This window comes from Mustela lutreola, chromosome 12 (assembly GCF_030435805.1).
Source record: "Mustela lutreola isolate mMusLut2 chromosome 12, mMusLut2.pri, whole genome shotgun sequence".
In the NCBI taxonomy this organism is placed as follows: Eukaryota; Metazoa; Chordata; class Mammalia; order Carnivora; family Mustelidae; genus Mustela; species Mustela lutreola.
In genome coordinates, this window is record NC_081301.1 from 47,677,919 (window position 1) to 47,696,832 (window position 18,914).

The 18,914-nt window shown below is 42.8% G+C and overlaps 2 protein-coding genes across 2 annotated transcripts; both read right to left on the minus strand.

Moving 5' to 3' along the window:
* Window positions 1–12,175: 12,175 nt before the first annotated feature.
* LOC131812617 (interferon alpha-1/2-like) lies at window positions 12,176–12,739 on the minus strand. The gene has a single exon (XM_059142382.1). The coding sequence runs from the start codon at window positions 12,737–12,739 to the stop codon at window positions 12,176–12,178; it is 564 nt and encodes a 187-aa protein (XP_058998365.1).
* A 5,300-nt stretch (window positions 12,740–18,039) lies between these two features.
* Window positions 18,040–18,603, minus strand: LOC131812533 (interferon alpha-1/2-like). Its single transcript, XM_059142203.1, has one exon. The coding sequence runs from the start codon at window positions 18,601–18,603 to the stop codon at window positions 18,040–18,042; it is 564 nt and encodes a 187-aa protein (XP_058998186.1).
* Between the last annotated feature and the right edge of the window lie 311 nt (window positions 18,604–18,914).

Here is an 18,914-nt window from a genome sequence, read left to right on the forward strand (position 1 = left end):
GCTCATTCAGACTGTGTGTTTCTAGTAGGCAGCTTCATCTGGCCATCTGTCTGGTGCTCAGAATGCGGGGGAGGAGGAGGTCCAGGCTATGGTGTCAGGGACAAACCACCTTGTTGCCTTTCCTTATTCATGGTGTTGCATTTTCAACTTAAGTAACAACAACAAAGAGAATTTTATTTACTTAATATTTCCACATACTTTACTGTACATACTCTCACTTGCTGGTCCTGATCATGTTTTATGTCATCATGAGGATCACATAGAGGGAAGGAAGAGGAGGGCCAAGGGGCTGCCCCAGGTTTCTCTTTCATTTTTCTGTTTCTATTGTCACCTTTCCTCGAAGCAAAACATGACAGCTGTGTGTGTGTGTGGGGGAAGACACCGTTCTGTCCGAACGTGACAAAAGTGAAAGAGTGGCCTGTCCACTGAGAAAATGGCAGAGTGTACGTCAGCAAAGTTGATGCAGAAACACTGGGGATGAGCAGCTCTGGCAGATGGGAAGAATGAAGGCTGTACTGAATTATTGTAAGTCAGGAAAGTGACTGCCTCAGCCAGAGGATCCCACAAGACTAACCTTGGGTCCACATGAGGCCCTCAGCTCTACAAGAGGAGCCACCTCATTTTCCTTTCGTTCAATCCACATGTACTTGGCTCTGAGGAGAGATGAGAGAAGTCACACCAACCAGCTTACAAGAGATTGGTGACCTGGACTCAGCTGCTCACCCTCTCTGGAAGGAGACAGTATCCTTACCCTTCCTGAGAGCTCTACCTACCTGATAAACCACTTAGACCTGGGAAAGTTTGCCTAAGAAATCCAATATGAAGACAAGGGGAACTTAAAGATCCTACATGATTCTGTTCTGCACCTGGATTAGAATAATGATTATGATCTTTTAAATCATAACACTAAAGCTGATTACAGTCTAGCCCTTCTAAGATCCTTGAAACCATTACCTCTGTCTTCTCAATAACCCCATTGGGATTCCACTTATTTTTGCAGCTGTTTGGAGAGAAACAGAAACCCAGTGTTAGAATTATTCAGATTGAACCAATATCCAAGGTAGAACACAAAGGAGTTGTGAGATAATGGCTGGTCTGGAAGCAGCTGTTAAAAGATGTGAAGAATAGAAATGGACAGAGGGTTCAAGAAGCAGGAGAGGCCATGGCGTGAATTCAGTCAGGTGGAGAGGAAGAGGGATCAAGGATTCTAGATCGCACTGTAGATGCCAAAGACTTGTTGACTGTGGTTGTGTATGGTAACAGGGGGTGTGGGTGGAGTCAAATGCATGAGTGACTTGAAGTTCCTAAGACAAGTTGTCAGGATCACTTTTAAATACTCATGAGAGTGGGGAGGAGTCAAGATTGCAGAGAAGTAACAGGCTGAGATACATTAGGTAGCAGGAGATCAGCTAGATAGTCTATGAAATCATTCCGAACAGCTACATTCTAACAGAAGATTGAAGAGAAGAAGAGCAACAATTCTAGAAACAGAAAATCGACCACTTTCTGAAAGGTGGGACCTGTGGAGAAGTGAATCCAAAGCGATGGGAAGATAGACCGCGGGGAGATTGTCTGGCTCCCCGCAAGCAGTGGAGCAATGGAGCACAATACCAGAACTTTTAAAAGGCTGTTCCACTGAGGGACATCACTCCAAAGGGTAAGCTGGGGTGAAGCCCATGTGGGAATAGCGTGGTCTCACGTCCTGTGGGGTCACAGAAGGGTCGAGGTTGTTTGAGTGTCACAGAGCTCCCAGGTATTAGAGCGAGGAAGCCAGTAACAGAGACTGAGCTAATGAATGAGCTCTCAACTCAGAGTTACCTTAAGCTGTGATATGTGGCATAGGCAGGACCCTGCTCTGTGAGCAGGGACTCCACAAGATCCTGCAAGACCCCCCTGAAGAACGCAGGGATCTGCTGGGTTTGGAGACTCCAGGCAGGGCTGTGTGCCAGAGATGCTCGGTCGCAGGCTGGGAGGGGGGGCTCAAAGTGAGCCTAGAAGCCAGGGAGATGGGAGTGATTGAGCACTTTTCTCCAAGGGTGCACTGAGGAGTGGGGTCCCGAGCTCTTGGCTCCTCTGGGCCAGAGATTGGGAGGCCACCATTTTCATGCCATCCTCCAGAACTCTATGGAAAGCATTCAGGGAACAAAAGCTCCAAAGGGGAACCTCAGTGGATTACTTAGCCCAGCCCCTGGTAAGGGCTGTGCAATTCCGCCTTGGGCAAACACACTTGAGAATCACTACAACAGGCCCCTCCCCCAGCAAGAAATTCAGCCAAGATCAAGTTCACGTACCAAGGAGAACAGTGGAATTCCAGAGGAGGAGCAAGCAAAGCAAGGAATTCATGGCTTTCTCCCCATGAGTCTTTAGTCTTGTAAAGTTAATTAAGTTTTTTTTAATTTTATTTTTTTCTTAAGCTAAAATGTTTGTAACCATTACTCTCTCTTCCTTTAACTTTTTAACTAGTTTATCTTAACAATACCTTCATTTTATTTTAAAGATTTTATTTATTTATTTGACAGAGAGAGATCACAAGTAGGCAGAGAGGCAGGCAGAGAGAGAGAGAGGAAGAAACGGGCTCTCTGCTCAGCAGAGAGGGACTCGATCTCAGGACCCCAAGATCACGACCTGAGCCGAAGGCAGCGGCTTAACCCACTGAGCCACCCAGGCGCCCCAACAATACCTTCATTTTAAAAATCTTTTTGGAAACTTCATCATTATACTCATATTTTATCCTTCATTGTATCTATCCTTATTGTTTGTATACACTTAAGGTTTTATCTTTTAAAAAATGTTGGGGTAGAACTTCTTCGAATAGCTCAAAATAAACCCTAAATCTAGCACAGGTCTTTGTTCCAGTCTCTAGCCTGAGCAAATTCTTTCTACTTATCATATCAACTCCTTTTTTAGAAATTTTTAAAAAAACTTTCATCTTTATAGTCCTATTCCATTACTTCATCGTGTTTACCCTTATTGTGTGTGTGTGTGTGTGTGTGTGTGTATTTTTTTCATTCTTTAAAATTTTTGAGATAGTTTCTTTTAAGAGACTAAAATACTCCCTAATTAACTAGGTGACTCTGTTCTAGTCACCAATCTAATATATATATATATATATATATATATATATATATATATATGATTATATATATATATAATCATATATATATATATGATTATTTTTAATATTTTTTCTTTATTTAATTTTTTTCTCTGAACCTTTTTTTACCCTATTTCTTCCCCCCATGATGTGGGTCTCTTCTTATTTGGTTAGAGCACATTTTCCTGAGGTCCTTGCCACCCTTTTAGTATTTTATTTGCCCCTTCCTATATTCTATCTGGATAAAAGGAAAGGTGGAAAATTCACTGAAAAAAAAAATAACAAGAGGCAGTACCAAAGCCTAGGGACCTAATCAATACAGACATTGGTAATATGTCAGATCTAGAGTTCAGAATGATGAATGTCAAGGTGCCAACTGGGCTCAAAAAAGGCATGGAAGATATTAGAGAAACCCTGTCTGGAGAAATAAAAGCCCTTTCTTCAGAAATAAAAGAACTAAAATCTAACCAAGTTGAAATTTAAAAAGCTGTTAATGAGGTACAATCAAAATAGAGGCTCCTACTGGTAGGATAAATGAGGTAGAAGAGAGAACTAGTGATATAGAACCAAATGACAGAGAAGAAAGAAGCTGAGCAAAAGAGGACAAACAATGACTGGACCATGAGGGGAGAATTCGAGAGATAAGTGATACCAAAAGACAAAACAACATTAGAATACTTGGGACTCCAGAAGGAGAAGAAAGAGAGAAGGGAGCAGAAGGCATATTGGAGAGAATTATTGTAGAGAATTTCCCTAATATGGCAAAGGGTACAAGCACCAAATCCAGGAGGCATGGAGAAGCCCCCTCAAAATCAATAAGAACAGGTCCACACCCCATCAGCTAATACTAAAATTTACAAGTCTTAGCAACAAAGAGAAAATCCTGAAAGCAGCAAGGGACAGGAAGTCTGTAACATACAATGGTAAAAATATTAGATTGGTAACAGACTTATTCACAGAGACCTAGCAGGCCAGAAAGAACTGGTGTGATATATTCAGAGCATTCAATGAGAATAACGTGCAGCCAAGAATACTATATCCAGCTAGGCTATCATTGAAAATAGAAGGAGAGATAAAAAGCTTCCAGGACAAACAAAAATGAATACAATTTGTAAACACCAAAACAGCTCTACAAGAAATATTGAAAGGGGTCCTCGAAGCCCAAAAGTAGTAGACTAGAAAGGAACAGAGACAATATACAGTAAGAATCACTCTACAGGCAATACAGTGGCACTAAATTCATATCTCTCAATAGTTACCCTGAATGTAAATGGGCAAAATGCCCCAAGCAAAATACACAGGGCATCAGAATGGATAAAAAAACAAAAACCATCAATATGCTGTCAACAAGAAACTCATTTGAGACCCAAGGACACCTCTAGATTTAAAGTGAGGGGGTGGAAAATAATTTACCAAGCTAATGGACATCAAAAGAAAGCTGGGGTGGCAATCCTTATATCAGATCAATTTCAAGCCAAAGACTATAATCAGAGATAAGGAAGAATACTATATCATACTCAAAGTGTCTGTCCAAGAAGAAGATTTAACGAGCATTAAGTATCTATGCCCCTAACATGGGAGCAGCCAATTATATAAATCAATTGATAACAAAATCAAACAAACACATCGACAAAAGTACAATAACAGTAAGGGACTCAACACTCCCGTCACTGAAATGGACAGATCATCCAAGCAAAAGATCAACAAGGAAATAAAAGCCTTGAGTGACACACTGGACCAGAGGGGCATATCAGATAGATTCAGAACACTCCATTGCAAAGCAACAGAATACATGTTCTTCTCCAATGCACCTGAAACGTTCTCCAGAATAGATCACCTCCTGGGTCCTAAATCCGGTCTCAACCGGTATCAAAAGATTGGGATCATTCCCTGCACACTTTCAAACCACAATGCTCTGAAGCTAGAACTCCATCACAAGATGAAATTTGGAAAGAACCCAAATACATGGAGACTAAAGAGCATCCGTCTTAAGAATGAATGGGTCAACCGGAAATTAAAGAAGAATTGAAAAAATTTATGGAAAAAATGATAATAAAAACACAACAGTTCAAAATCTATGCAACAGAACAAAGGCATCCTGAGAGGAAAAGATATAGCAATGCAAGCCTTTCTCAAGAAACAAGAAAGGTCTCACATACACGTAAAGGAGCTGGAGAAAGAACGACAAGAAAAGCCTAAACCCAGCAGGAGAAGAGGAGTAATAAAGATCAGAGCAAAAATCAATGAAATAGAAACCAAAAAGTCAATAGAACAAACCAATGAAACTAGGAGCTGGTTCTTTGAAAGAATGAATAAGATTGATAACCCCCTGGCCACACTTATAAAAAGAAAACAAAAAGGACCCAAATAAATAAAATCATGAATTAAAAAGGAGAGATCACAACCAACATGAAAGAAATACAAACAATTATAAGAACATATTATGAGCAAATATATGCCAGTAAATTTGACAATCAGGAAGAAATGGATGCATTTCTAGACACATATAAACTACCACAACTGTCCCAAGAAGAAAGAGAAAACCTAAACAGACCCATAACCAGTAAGGAGACTGAAACAGTCATCAAAAACTCTCCAAAGAAACAAGAGCCCAGGACCAGATGGCTTCCCAGGGGAATTCTACCAAACAGTTAAAGAAGAATTAATTCCTATTCTCATGAAATTGTTCCAAAAATAGAAATGGAGGGAAAACTTCCAAACTCATTTTATGAGGCCACATTACCTTGATCATAAAACCAGACAAGGATCCTATCAGAAAAGAGAATTATAGACCAATATCATTGATGAATGCAGATGCAAAAATTCTCACCAAATTACTATCCAAAAGGATCCAACAGTGCATTAAAAGGATGATTCACCACGACCAAGTGGGATTTATTCCAGGGCTGCAGGCCTGGTTCAATATCTGCAAATCAATCAATGTGATACAATACATTACTAAAAGAAAGAACAAGAACCATATGAGACTCTCAATAGATGCTGAAAAAGCATTGGACAAAGTACAGCACCCTTTCCTGTTCAAAACTCTTCAGTGTAGAGATAGAGGATACATACCTAAATATCATCAAAGTCCACCATGAAAAATCCACTGCAAACATTCTCAGTGGAGAAAAACTGAGAATTTTTCCAATAAGGTCAGGGAACATGGCAGGGATGTCTATTACCACTACTGCTATTGAACATAGTAGTAGAAGCCCTAGCCTCAGCAATCAGGCAACAAAAAGAAATTAAAGGCATCCAACTCAGCAAAGAAGAAGTCAAACTATCACTCTTTGCAGATGATATGATACTATATGTCGAAAACCCAACAGACACCCGTCCAAATCTGCTAGAAATTGCATAGGAATGCAGTAATGCGTGAGGATATAAAATCAATGCACAGAATACAGTTGTATTTCTTCACACCAAAACAAGACAGAAGAAAGAGAAATTAAGGAATCAATTCCATTTACAACTGCACCCAAATACATAAGATACCTAGGAAGAAACCTAACCAGAGCAGCAAAGAATTCATACTCAGAAAACTATAAAGTACTCATGAAAGAAATTGAGGAAGACACAGAGGATTGGAAAAATGTTCCACGCTCATGGATTGGATGAACAAATATTGTGAAAATGTCTACGCTACCTAAAGCAATCTACACATTTGATGCAATCCCTGTCAAAAGCCCATCCATTTTTTCAAAGAAATGAAACAAAGAATCCTACAATTTATATGGAACCAGAAGAGACCTCAAATAGCCAGAGGAATACTGAACAAGAAAGCCAAAATTGGTGGCATCACTATTCCAGACCTCAAACTCTATTGCAAAGCTGTCATCATCAAGACAGTATGGTACTGGCCCAAAAACAGACACACAGATCAGTGGAACAGAATAGAGAGCCAAGAAACAGACCCTCGACTTTATGGTCAACTAATCTTCAACAAAGCAGGAAAGAATGTCCAATGGAAAAAAGACAGCCTCTTCCACAAATGGTGTTGGGAAAATTGGACAGCCACAAGCAGAGAAATGAAGCTGGACCATTTCCTTACACCACACATGAAAATAGATGAAAATGGATGAAGGACCTCAATGTGAGAAAGAATCCATCAAAATCCTTGAGGAGAACACAGGCAGCAACCTCTTTGACCTTAGCCACAGCAACTACTTCCTAGGAACATCACCAAAGGAAAGGGAAGCAAGGGCAAAAAAATGAACTGTTGGGACTTCATCAAGATCAAATGCTTCAGCACAGCAAAGGAAACAGCTAACAAATCCAAAAGACAACTGACAGGATGGGAAAAGATATTTGCAAACGACATATCAGATAAAGGGCTAGTATGCAAAATCTATAAAGAGCTTAGCAAACCCAAGACCCAAAGAACAGGTAATCGAATCAAGAAATGGGCAAAGGACATGAACAGGCATTTCCACAAAGAAGACTTCCAGATGGCCAACAGACACATGAAAAAGTACTCCACATCACTCGGCGTCAGGGAAATACAAATCAAAACCACAATGAGATACCAGCTCACACCAGTCAGAATGGCTAAAATTAACAAGTCAGGAAATGACAGATTCGGGGTAGGATGGTGAGAAAGGGGAACCTGCCTACACTGTTGGTGGGAATGCAAGCTGGTGCAACCACACTGGAAAACAGCATGGAGGTTGCTCAAATAGTTGAAAATAGAGCTGCCATACACCCCAGCTATTGGCCTCGTGGGTATTTACCCTAAAGATACAAATGTAGTGATCCAAAGGGGCAAGTGCACCCGAATGTTTACAGCAGCAGTGTCCACAAGAGCCAAACTACAGAAAGAACCTAGATGTCCATCAACAGATGAATGAATAAAGATGTGGTGTATATATATATAATGGAATACTATGCAGTCATCAAAAGAAATGAAATCTTGCCATTTGCAACGATGGGATGGAATTAGAGGTTATGCCTATTGAATGAATTCAATGAGAGAAAGACAATTATCATATAATCTCCCTGATTTGAGGAAGTTGAGAAGCACGTGGGCGGTTTGGGAGTAGGAAAAGAATAAATGAAACAAGATGGGATAGGGAGGGAGACAAACCATTAAGAGACTTAATCTCACAAAAGAAGCTGAGGGTTGCTGGGGGAAAGGGGGTTAGGGAGATGGAGGTGAGTTTATGAACATTGGGGAGGGTCTGTGCTACAGTGAGTGCTGTGAAGTGTGTAAACCTGGGGATTCACAGAACTGTACCCCGGGGCTAGAATACATTATGTTAATAAAAAAATAAAAATTAAAAAATTAAATGAATACTCATGAGACATTAGATTTTTCTGCCAATGAGATAGATGTTTGCAGCTGTCACTAGACTGACCCTTATCCTTCCAACACATTGCAGGCTGTTGTCTTGTCAGGGTCACCCACGATGGGGACACTACCATGGGCCACATCTGTCTAGAAGAATTCTGTGCTCCCAGTGTCCACTTGAACCTTCTCAGTCTCGGGAATGACTCAGAGATACAGTTGACTCAATGCTGCCCTACTGTCCAACTGTTCCACTTCCTGAGGATAAGTGACTAATCCAGTGGACACTTTTCCATTTCTGTTTCCTTCCAGGTTCCCACACTGCTGCTGACTTTCAACACTTACATGTTTCCAGACGTCAGTGTGGTTTTCTGAGCAAAGGAATGTCCTACTCCTGGTGTAACAAGAACTTAGGGAGTGCTCCAACACAGGCACAGTTGAGCTCCGGGATTCTTTGCGCAGGAGCCCTGGAATTAGCATGTTTCTGTGTGGGACCGGATTTCTGGGGGCCTTGAGCTCCACAGCACAGGAATCAGCTGACAGGGAGGGTGAGGGAGGGCAAGTGGGCATTCGGCTTCTGACGCTGCCAGACCTTGGCTGCTTGTGGCCAATAGTGCAGAGTGATGTTTCCCAGCCTGTCCCTGGGCATCCAACCCTGAGCCCTGCCTCCTCTTCATCCCCTGGCAGGCTGAATAGCAATGCCTGGGGATGGAAAGTTGTGGGGGTCGGGGCGCCTGGCTGGCTCAGTCGTTCAAGCATCTGCCTTGAGTTCAGGTCATCATCTCATGGTCCTAGGATCGAGTCCTACATTAGGCTACCTGCTCAGTGGGGAGTGTGCTGCTCCATCTGACCTTCCCTGCTCTCATGCTCTGCCTCTCTGTCTCTCTCAAATAAAGAAATAAAATCTTTTTAAAAATGTTGGCAGGGGTACTCACTACCCTTGCCCCTGCATTTGGCCTTTGCTGCTTGGTTCTCCAACACTTTCCAGTATTTAATAATCAAGAACATTGGGATTAAAACTGACTATGGCTATAGGGATTATCAGGACAAGTCTTACGCTTTGTTATAGACAGAGTAAGGAAACGGGTTTATGACAGCATTAGAATCTCTGGATGTCCACAAGTAGGCTTTATGTAGCTGGAAGGGACATTCTCAGAAAAGGTCCCATTTTGGTCACCACCCTTGACGCATTTGGCCACCAGGAAGCGGTCTTCCCAGAGAGGAGCTTCACTAGGCTACCCCTCAACCTGATCCTGCTGTCTGTTTCCTTTCAGCCTCAGCTGCTGTCCATCATATTGGATGGAAATCCGAGCAAAGCCTCTCTAGCAGGTGCTTCTGCAAAACCTAGAGATTTCAATGCATTTTTGTTGTCTACCGGCTTTCTTCTGCTGCTCCTTCGGAAAACCTTTAAGCTTAGATGACAGCAGAACAGAAAGCTGTTGTGTGAACAGGCTGAGAGGTCAAGAGAGTGAATGCCAAGGGGGCTGTGGCTGTGGGGACTACTGCCTTGGCAAGGAAGGTAACTGTTAGGACAGGGGAGTGTGTTCTGGAATGAGGGTTGGGGGAGGGTAGAGGGCAGCGTGGGTGCAGAAGGTTAGGGAAATAGCATGTTCTTCTGCACTTCCAACTAGATATTTATTCTCAACTTTCAGATGTTCATAGAAGCCACCGTCTCATCACTGATGATAAATAAAAACGTTTCTTGCCAATGGGGATGAATGCGTCAGCCTTTCCTAGAAGTCACAACAGAATTCCAGTTTGGGAGGCAAGTCAGGTACTGAAGTGTAGGACCACTGTTCCCACGAATTTTGGAGGAGGAGACAAACAATATTCCCATATATAGTTGTCAGAATTAATAAGACGATTGCTACCATATTTATGCCATTCCCACCAGAAGATGTACTGCTAGGTTCGTTTCACTGCATGAGTTCATTGAATATTCACGCTCTTCTGTCCTAATTGTTAAACCTGTTTGTACTCCTGAATTATACACAGCTCACTATTGCTCATGGATTTCTATGATTCATGTATTTTCAGCTCATTCAACCAATGATTTCTCATTGCTGTAAATATGAGGAGAGAGAATACCTGACCCAGCTTTCCACCCTCATTTTTGAAGAAAGTCTGTCAGTCTTTATGTGCAAGAGAATCTCATGATGTGGATATCCACCAAACATTGTGGTATTCCGAACATGAGGAAATAGTAGCAGTGAGCAACAGAGAAGAATTCTTACCACATCAAACTCTTTAGAAAAAGCAATGGATATCATGCCACTTTAGTAAACAGGGTCACAAGGAGGGGTTAAGGAACCTAATTAATGATGCCAAATAATTCCAGGAAACATGATCTTATCCGTGGTAATAGATAATTTGATGTAGAATTGAATGAGATATCCATTCCTGCCAAGTGAATTCTTAAAGCTGAGAAGCTCGCTGATGTGCAAGGAAGTAAGAACCAAGACACGATAAATCACGGTCAAAATTCAGTCATGATGAAAAAGAAATACAACATTAAACATATTAACATGATGTGCAGAACATCGAATCCATGAAACCACTCAGGGAAAAAGAAATGACATAAAAGTGCAAACTATGCGCAGAATAACAAACCCCATTATTCCCCGATCCCATGCAATATTCTTCTCCAAGACAGATGAACTGACTTCTCTTATTCATGCTCCCACTTGCTCCAGGGTGGTCTCTGCTTATGCATTCCACCAAACTGACTTTCAGGAAGGTCAGCAAAGGCTTCTGTCTTTCTGACATCACAGGCAGTTTCAATCCACATCTTCCAGGAATCTGCTGATGGTCTTTGAAACACATTTACTTCCATAAAAAAACTCACCAGCATCCTCCCTTACCATGTGCTATGGCCAAGAGTCCACCGTCTCCTTTGTGGCTCTTCTCTCCTGTCCCTTCAATGGTTGAAGAGCCTCAGAATCAAGTTTATGTCTGTTTCTCACATGACACGGTCTCCCTGCATGACCACCTCTGTTTCTGTCTTTGCCTGCTAGATGTGGACCTCAGCCGTGGCGTTTCTTGTCAACTGCCAGCTCACCTGCCCCTGACACCGGACATACATGTCTCCATGTCTGCCAGTGACCTGTTGAGGGGCCCGCAGATTTTCTGTGTGCACTTCCTGTGTGCTTCTACCTCTCTGCTCAGGCAGCAGGTGAGAGAAGTCACTTCCTTTCCTTCATCGTCAAAACATTAAATTGGAGGTTTTTAGATCCCATCCCTATAGCAACCATATTTATATGTCCCTACAACCAAAGATGTAGACATCAGGATCTGTATTTTTTATGTCCTATAGCCTAAAGTCAACGTGCAATTTGTCTTAGAGAAAGTGAGTTGTTATTTCCAGTGTTAATGCAGTATGATAGTAAATGATTTCTGCTGTCCAATTTCCAATGGAGTTATACAATCAGACCTGGTGTACCTCCTTGAAAACAATTTTGTCCTTAAAATTCCATAAAGAAAAAAATGATAAACTGATTACATATTAAAAATATATTTTATTATATTCTACTATGTAAAGGTGTACCTCATATTATATGAAAAAAGTGAATCTTATAGATATTTACATAAATAAATATTTAAATAGATAAATAGGCATAGGCAAGGTCATCTGTAACCAACTACTGCTTGTAGAGTTGACATGTCCTGAAAACTCTTGACAAATTGACTGTGTTCATGTCTTCGCAACCACAAAAATGAGAGTCTCTGAGATGGCAGGACTCCGGAATGTGTGATGTTATTAGTCAGAGGGAATCATTTTCATGTTGTAACGAGTCTCACTTGCCACTCCTTAGTCTCTTATGCAAGGCTGTTGATGCATACAAGGGTTTCATGATCTCTGCTCGGACCATCTCCCAGGCACAAGGGCTGTATTGCTTCTCTTGCAGATAGAGGGAGATTCTCTGAAAGTAGCTCCTCAGGATGGTGTCCCCATTCACCAGGGGCAGCTCTCCCACCCCTGCCTCCTGCAGGGGACAGGCTTCCAGGTGGCCCAGCTGCCCAGAAAGTCCCGAGCACAATTCCTCCAGGAGGGTCGTGTTCCAGGGAGCAGGTGAGGCCTCTGTGCAGAAGAGGTGGAAGGTCTTCTGGTTCGTCACATGGATGACAGAGAGGGCATGAGCCTTCTGCAGCACCTTGCCGTCAAACACCTCCTGGGGGAAGCCAAAGTCATTTGTGTATTTGTCACAGGAGCTAGCAGACAGTCTCCTCATTTGTTGCAGGAGCATCAGGGTCCTCCAGTGCAACACGCTGTGATACTGAAGCAGGTCACATCCCAGAGCGCCGAGGGATTGGCAGCTAAGCACCACCAGGGCCACCAAGAAGGAGCAGGGCAGGGCCATTGGGGTCCTGTAGGTGATGTTGGCCTGGCTGGGGTGGGCACGTCTGGGAACCGTGGCTCTAGCTTCTCTGAACATCTTGTCTTGTGCATGTGGCTTAAGTAGGGGACATAGGCGTTTTCGATTTCTGAACGTTTCCCTTCCTTTCTACTTCTCTTTTTGCTTTCCTTTCTACACTTTCTTCTGGGGTTTAGAGCATGGGTTTCTCAACTGTTTCTTTTTCCTATTGCCGCCTCCTGTCACAGTCTTTCGAATATTTATGTAATTGAACCTTCCAAAAAAACATGGTAATACAGATCTAAAGTCTATATTGTTATGTATTTATAGCTCTGCTTTATAGATTAAGAAAGACAGAGTTCATTTTAGTCTGTTTAATTCAGAATTAAGATGGAAGAAAAATTTCAACTAGAAGCTATATTTTAAACCTAATTACTCTTTACTGGATATCTGAATATGATGTGTGACTTCTACATTTTTCTGAGAATCATTCCAAATTGCTAATAGCCAATGAATTTTTCAATATGATGTGTGACTTCTACATTTTTCTGAGAATCATTCCAAATTGCTAATAGCCAATGAATTTTTCAAACATTTATTGGATGTTTGTTTTTACTGTACTGTATTTTAGTATGGCCTCAGTGAGAAAATGATTTTTAACTTCACTTGATGCTAGATACTCAACAATTTATTTTAAAAATATTTTCTCTAATTAGTACCAGATAGAATTCCCGATTCAATGAATACATTTTGAATAATTAAATGATTATGTAGAATCTATATTTATTTATTTCCAAAGCCCGCATCAAAACAAGGTTCAAACACCAGCAGCTTCGACAAGATAGCCCATGGTATGTTGAAGCCTTGTTCCCAGCCCTAGAACTACTTGTTACATTGTTGGAAGCAACTGGACAAGTGTTCCCTCTGGTAGGTGGATGCTGAAATGTGGGAGAGACCTTGAAGCTCCAGAGCAGGAAGGATGGGGAAAAACTCTGGACCTTCTGCTCACTTTTATAGGAATCTATCTGCTGTTTTTGTTTAAAAAAAAAAAAAAGAAAGAAAGAAAGAAGAAAAAGGAAAAAAAGGTATTTTTGTTGAAGGTCATGGCTTATAACACTAGCAGAGTCTGTTCATTCCAGGAAAGTTTTTGTTTGTGTTTGCTTGTGTTTCTTTGCTTGCTCTGGAAGAAAATCTCCCACCGGGGGACAGACTTCTACATACAACACGAGCCCGTGTGCACACCTGGTCACTGTCTAGCCCACCTTGCCCCCTCGCTGGCAGCCTCCCCTGTAAAGACATTGAAGGGCCACAGAACAGCAGCCTCCTGCTCCTATCTCCTCTCTGCTCCTGCCCCTGTGACATCACTGCAGTGGGGACATTCCCTCAGGTCAGCAATAGTCACCAGGAGAAAAAAAACAACAAGGTTTCTGCGAGGAGAGTTTTGAAAAAACCTGGAAGTTTCAAACAACTTGTGTTCTTCTTTGTGGCTTTGTAATTGGAAGTAAAAGGGCCAGACAGAAACCACAAAGGAAAAGGAAGCAGCTGTGTGAATGGGCAGGAGAGGCTCCTGAGGGGGCAGGGGTGAGGGGAGCTCACAGGAGGTTTCTCCACTGGGGAGAGGGAAACACGGTGATCGGAGAGTGAAAGGATGGGATCTCGGAGGGCGTGGAGGAAGGGGACATGTGCTGTACCAGAACATATGGAGTATGCGGACATAGGCACAGTGTATATGTATACGTATTACATTACTGAGTAACTAATTACATTCAATGGATAGGACACCCATTCCCAATGGGTATTTTATTTTTTTTTCACAACGATATATTGGAGGATCCGCCCTTTGTAGTCAGATATAGGGAAAAGGCTATGAAAAGATCAATATTCAGGGAAAACATAAGATAATAGTTCTCATCTGTCAAGATGAGACTTTCACTCAGTGGAAGATACTAGATGCTTTGAAATGTGCCACTTCATTATCACAACAGTTCTAGGAATATTTCCACCTCACTTTACATCTGGGGAAATTGAGCTATAGAGTGTTCAAGTGAGGTTTTCATGATCAAACAACGAGTTGGAAGCAGAATCTGGATGCAGGGCACAGTCCTGTAGCCCATGTCATAAATTCCTGCCTGAGGTTCTTCTTGGAAAATTCTGAAACTTTTCATTCTTCCCTGGTTGTGTCCCACCTGCACTGGCTGCCGCATCGCTGTGCCCCTGACGGGCTCCTCTTCTCCTTCTCAGCCTTAAATGTTATAGATTCTCTGAGATTTAGGGCATCTTCTCATTTCACTCATGTGAGACAGAAGGACTTTCAGTACAGTGCCTCGATTTCCTAATACGCAAAGGAAATTGCGATTTAATGTCTCCAGGACATGACTCACCCTTGCATCTCCAGTGGGAAGTCCGCTGTCCCCTCTTCCTGACTTTCCTCCTTCAGGCTCCTGGTCACGGATCCCCCTGGCCTCTAGCACTGTGAAGACGTAGCCTCAGACTACTCTAGAATGATTGCTTTCCCTCTCCCTCTGCTGGCAAAGCCAGCAGATTTCCCTCTGCTCTTCACAGCGGCAGCCTAGTGGTGATTCCAGTGGGCTGCACCAACTAGGGAGGACTGGACATTGTAACTACCCAGTGGAAACACACAGTGCCTCGAACCATGCTTCCGTAACAGCTCAAGTTCCTACCATTGCCTGCTCCTGGCGAGTAGTGATTGTCTGCGTGCTCCTTTTTCTCCTGGTACCAGCGCTGAGACTAGCCCTGGGACCTCAGCTGTGAGTGGATCTAAGAAGAGTTGTTGTTTTCTGTTTTCTTGCAATTGGTGGTTGTTGGTTTTGTTCTTGTGCTGCAGCTATGAGGTCATGAAAAGTGTTCCAAATGGTTCAGTGTTGATCCAGAAACCAGAGGATCCTGCAATACGTGAACACATGAACAACTTCAGGCTAGCTCTGTCCTGCGATGGAGGCCCTTAGGGACAATCCTGTCACACACACATTTTACCCACAATGCTGAGTAACTTAACTCAACACATTGTATGGCTGAAGCAGAAAGAGGAGTCATTAGAAAGATGGAACTCATGGCTATGTAACTTAGTGTTGTAGGTCAAGAATATCATTTGCAGGTCCCTTTCTTGCTTTCTTCCTTTTTATCATATCCCTGTCCTTATGTCTTCATTTGAATATGAAGAGATGGGTCGCCAGATTTTGACTCAGACTCCTTCCCAGGTAGTCACTCTGTTTCTTCTGTCTCAGATGGAGATGGATTCTCTGGAAGCACGTCTTCAAGGCTAGGGCAGGGCCCTCAAACCCAGGAGCGGCTCCCCCACTCCCATCGCAGGTACCACACAGATTTCCAGGGTTCTGGCTGCCCCAGCAGGGGCGGGTTCAGGCAGCAAACGGCGGGGCCCAGTGAGGAAGAGGGTGAAGGTCAGTTGATGAATCTCAAGGAGGACAGACTTGGTGTGGACCTCTTGGAAGTGGCAGCCATGCACCTTGTCCCAGTGGAGGTGTCCCTGGTTCAGAAGAAGGGACTGATGCTCCTCCTCTGTTCAGAAGCAGCAGGTCCCCCTGTGAAGCTGCCCGGGGCCAGGAGGCAGCTCACAGCCCAGAGCTGAGATGCTGCCATGGGGATCCAGGAGGAGCCCAGCAGAGGGGATGGGCACAGCACCTGAGAGCTTCTGGTGGCCTGGCAGACCAGTGCGGGGTTCCCTGGCCGCTCATTCATCTCCAGTTCTTTCTATTCATTAGTCTTCAATAGAACAGGTTAGTTTTCATTTGCAGAATGTTCCCGTACACTTTTCATGCCTTTTCATTCTTCTTTGCTTTTTTTATATATGCTTTACATGGCTTAGAAGACATTTGAAGACATCGCCCATTTCAATTATTAGTTCATTTTTTTCATGGAAGTTTAATTAGCCCAAAGAAGGTAAATCTCCCAATCTATATTCTATCTATAGTCACTAGCTTCTGTTCTGTTCCTCGCCTTTCCACTGCCGCCAGTATGGTTTCTGGTGAGTAATTCCGTCAAAATAGATGGTCCCTGTGGTCACAACCCTTCTACTTCCCAGTTTCATGGACCCTTTCCATGCACCCTTTGCTATGATGCAATGCCTTGAAGCATTTCTCGGCTTTGAAATAGACTCTTAACCAATATTCGCTCTTATGCTACTGCCTTAGGGCCATTCCACCTTTGTTTGCAGTGTAGCTCTTTTCTCCCTTAACCAGGGGAGGCTTGAGACACCATTTCTCATTCTACGCTCTCTTCCCAGGCAACTGCTTCCTCCCTGGGCTTTATGTGAATGGAATGGCTTGTAAATGGCAGGATCAAGGATCCATTTGTTTTTGGTTTTTTTGTTTTGTTTTGTTTGTGTTTTTTAAAGATTTTATTGATTTATATGACACACAGAGAGACAGGGAGCACAAGCAGGGGCAGTGTGAGAGGGAGAAGCAGACTCCCAGCTGAACAGGGAGCTCGACACAGGGCTTGATCCCACGCCCCAGCATCATGACTGAAGCCTAAGGCAGACACTTAAGCAACTCAACCACGGGTGCCCCTGAACGATCCGTTTTGTAAAGAATATTCATACTTGGGGGTCTACCAGTGCAATGTAGAACATATCCGGTGCTTTTCAGTTTTTTCCTCACAGGTCTGCTTCCTTTTCTACTTACAGAATTCATATTATCACTTCTTCTCACTCTTTTCTTTAACATAACTGATATTAGTTCACTAAAATTATTATTCTAAAGTTTTTTTTCTACAAAATCCAAGATACCAACACAGCATTGGACTCGTGACGTCTGCCTTTCCCGTGACGACAGCATGCAAAGTGACTTCCAGGAAGTCAATGCGATTACTTCTAATGTGAAAACCAAATCACGAGTGAGAGAGTGGTACAATCCATTCTTTCATCAGGTGTAATTAGACTTGTTTCCTGCTTCAATAAGAAACAAACGCAAGAAGTTTTCTATAGAAACATTTAATGAACAGAAAATAAAGAATTTAACATACGTAAAACATATACAATTCTCTTAATCACAAAGGGTAGGTACAACTAATATAATACAATAAAAAATAACAAATCTTATAAATAGTGAAATAAATAAATAGCTAAATAGGCAGATCAGCATGGTCATCTGAATGCGACAGGTGTTTGTAACGTTGACTTCAAGTTGCTTAATACTCCTGAATACATGTGACAAATTAATTCAGTTCATGTCATGATGATAGCAGAAATGGAGGTCTTTGACACTACAGGACACATGGGAGTGTGATAGTATTCTTCAGAGAGAATCATTTCCATCTTGAAAGGGGTGTCACTTACTGCTCCGCAATCTCTTATGCAAGACTGTCGATGCATACAAGGGTTTCATGATCTCTGCTCGGACCATCTCCCAGGCACAAGGACTGTATTGCTTCTCTTGCAGATAGAGGGAGATTCTCTGGAAGTAGTTCCTCAGGATGGAGTCCCCATTCACCAGGGGCATCTCTCCCACCCCGGCCTCCTGCAGGGGACAGGCTTCCAGGTGGCCCAGCTGCTCAGAAAGTCCTGAGCACAATTCCTCCAGGAGGGTCATGTTCCAGGGAGCAGGTGAGGCCTCTGTGCAGAAGAGGTGGAAGGTCTTCTGGTTCATCACATGGATGACTGAGAGGGCTTGAGCCTTCTGCAGCTGCTTGCCGTCAAACACCTCCTGGGGAAAGCCAAAGTCATTAGTGTAGTTGTCACAGGAGCTAGCAGACAGTCTCCTCATTTGTTGCAGGAGCATCAGGGCCCTCCAGTTCAGCAGGCTGTGGTCCTGAGGCAGGTCACATCCCAGAGGGCTGAGGGAGTGGCAGCTGAGCACCACCAGGGCTACCAAGAAGGAGCAGAACAGAGTCATTGGGGATCCTGCAGGTGCTGTTGTCCTGGCTGGGGTGGGTACGTCTAGGACCCGTGGCTCTGGCTTCTCTGAACATCTTCTCTTGTGCGTGAGGCTTAAGTAGGGGATATAGAAGTCTTCAGTTTCTGAACGTTTCCCTTACTTTCTACTTCTCTTTTTGCTTTCCTTTCTACATTTTCTACTTGGGTTTGTAGAATGGGTTTTTCAACTATGTATTATTTTCTTTAAGTATTATTCTTGCCTTCAGAATCTTTTTGGATGTTTTTTAATGGAAATTTCCAAGAAAACTTAATAGCAGGGAGACACAGTAT

Excerpts from the sequence above, each read along its gene's own strand:
- LOC131812617 (XM_059142382.1), bottom strand. The coding sequence starts at position 12,739 with ATGGCCCTGCCCTGCTCCTTCTTGGTGGCCCTGGTGGTGCTTAGCTGC.
- LOC131812533 (XM_059142203.1), bottom strand. The coding sequence starts at position 18,603 with ATGACTCTGTTCTGCTCCTTCTTGGTAGCCCTGGTGGTGCTCAGCTGC.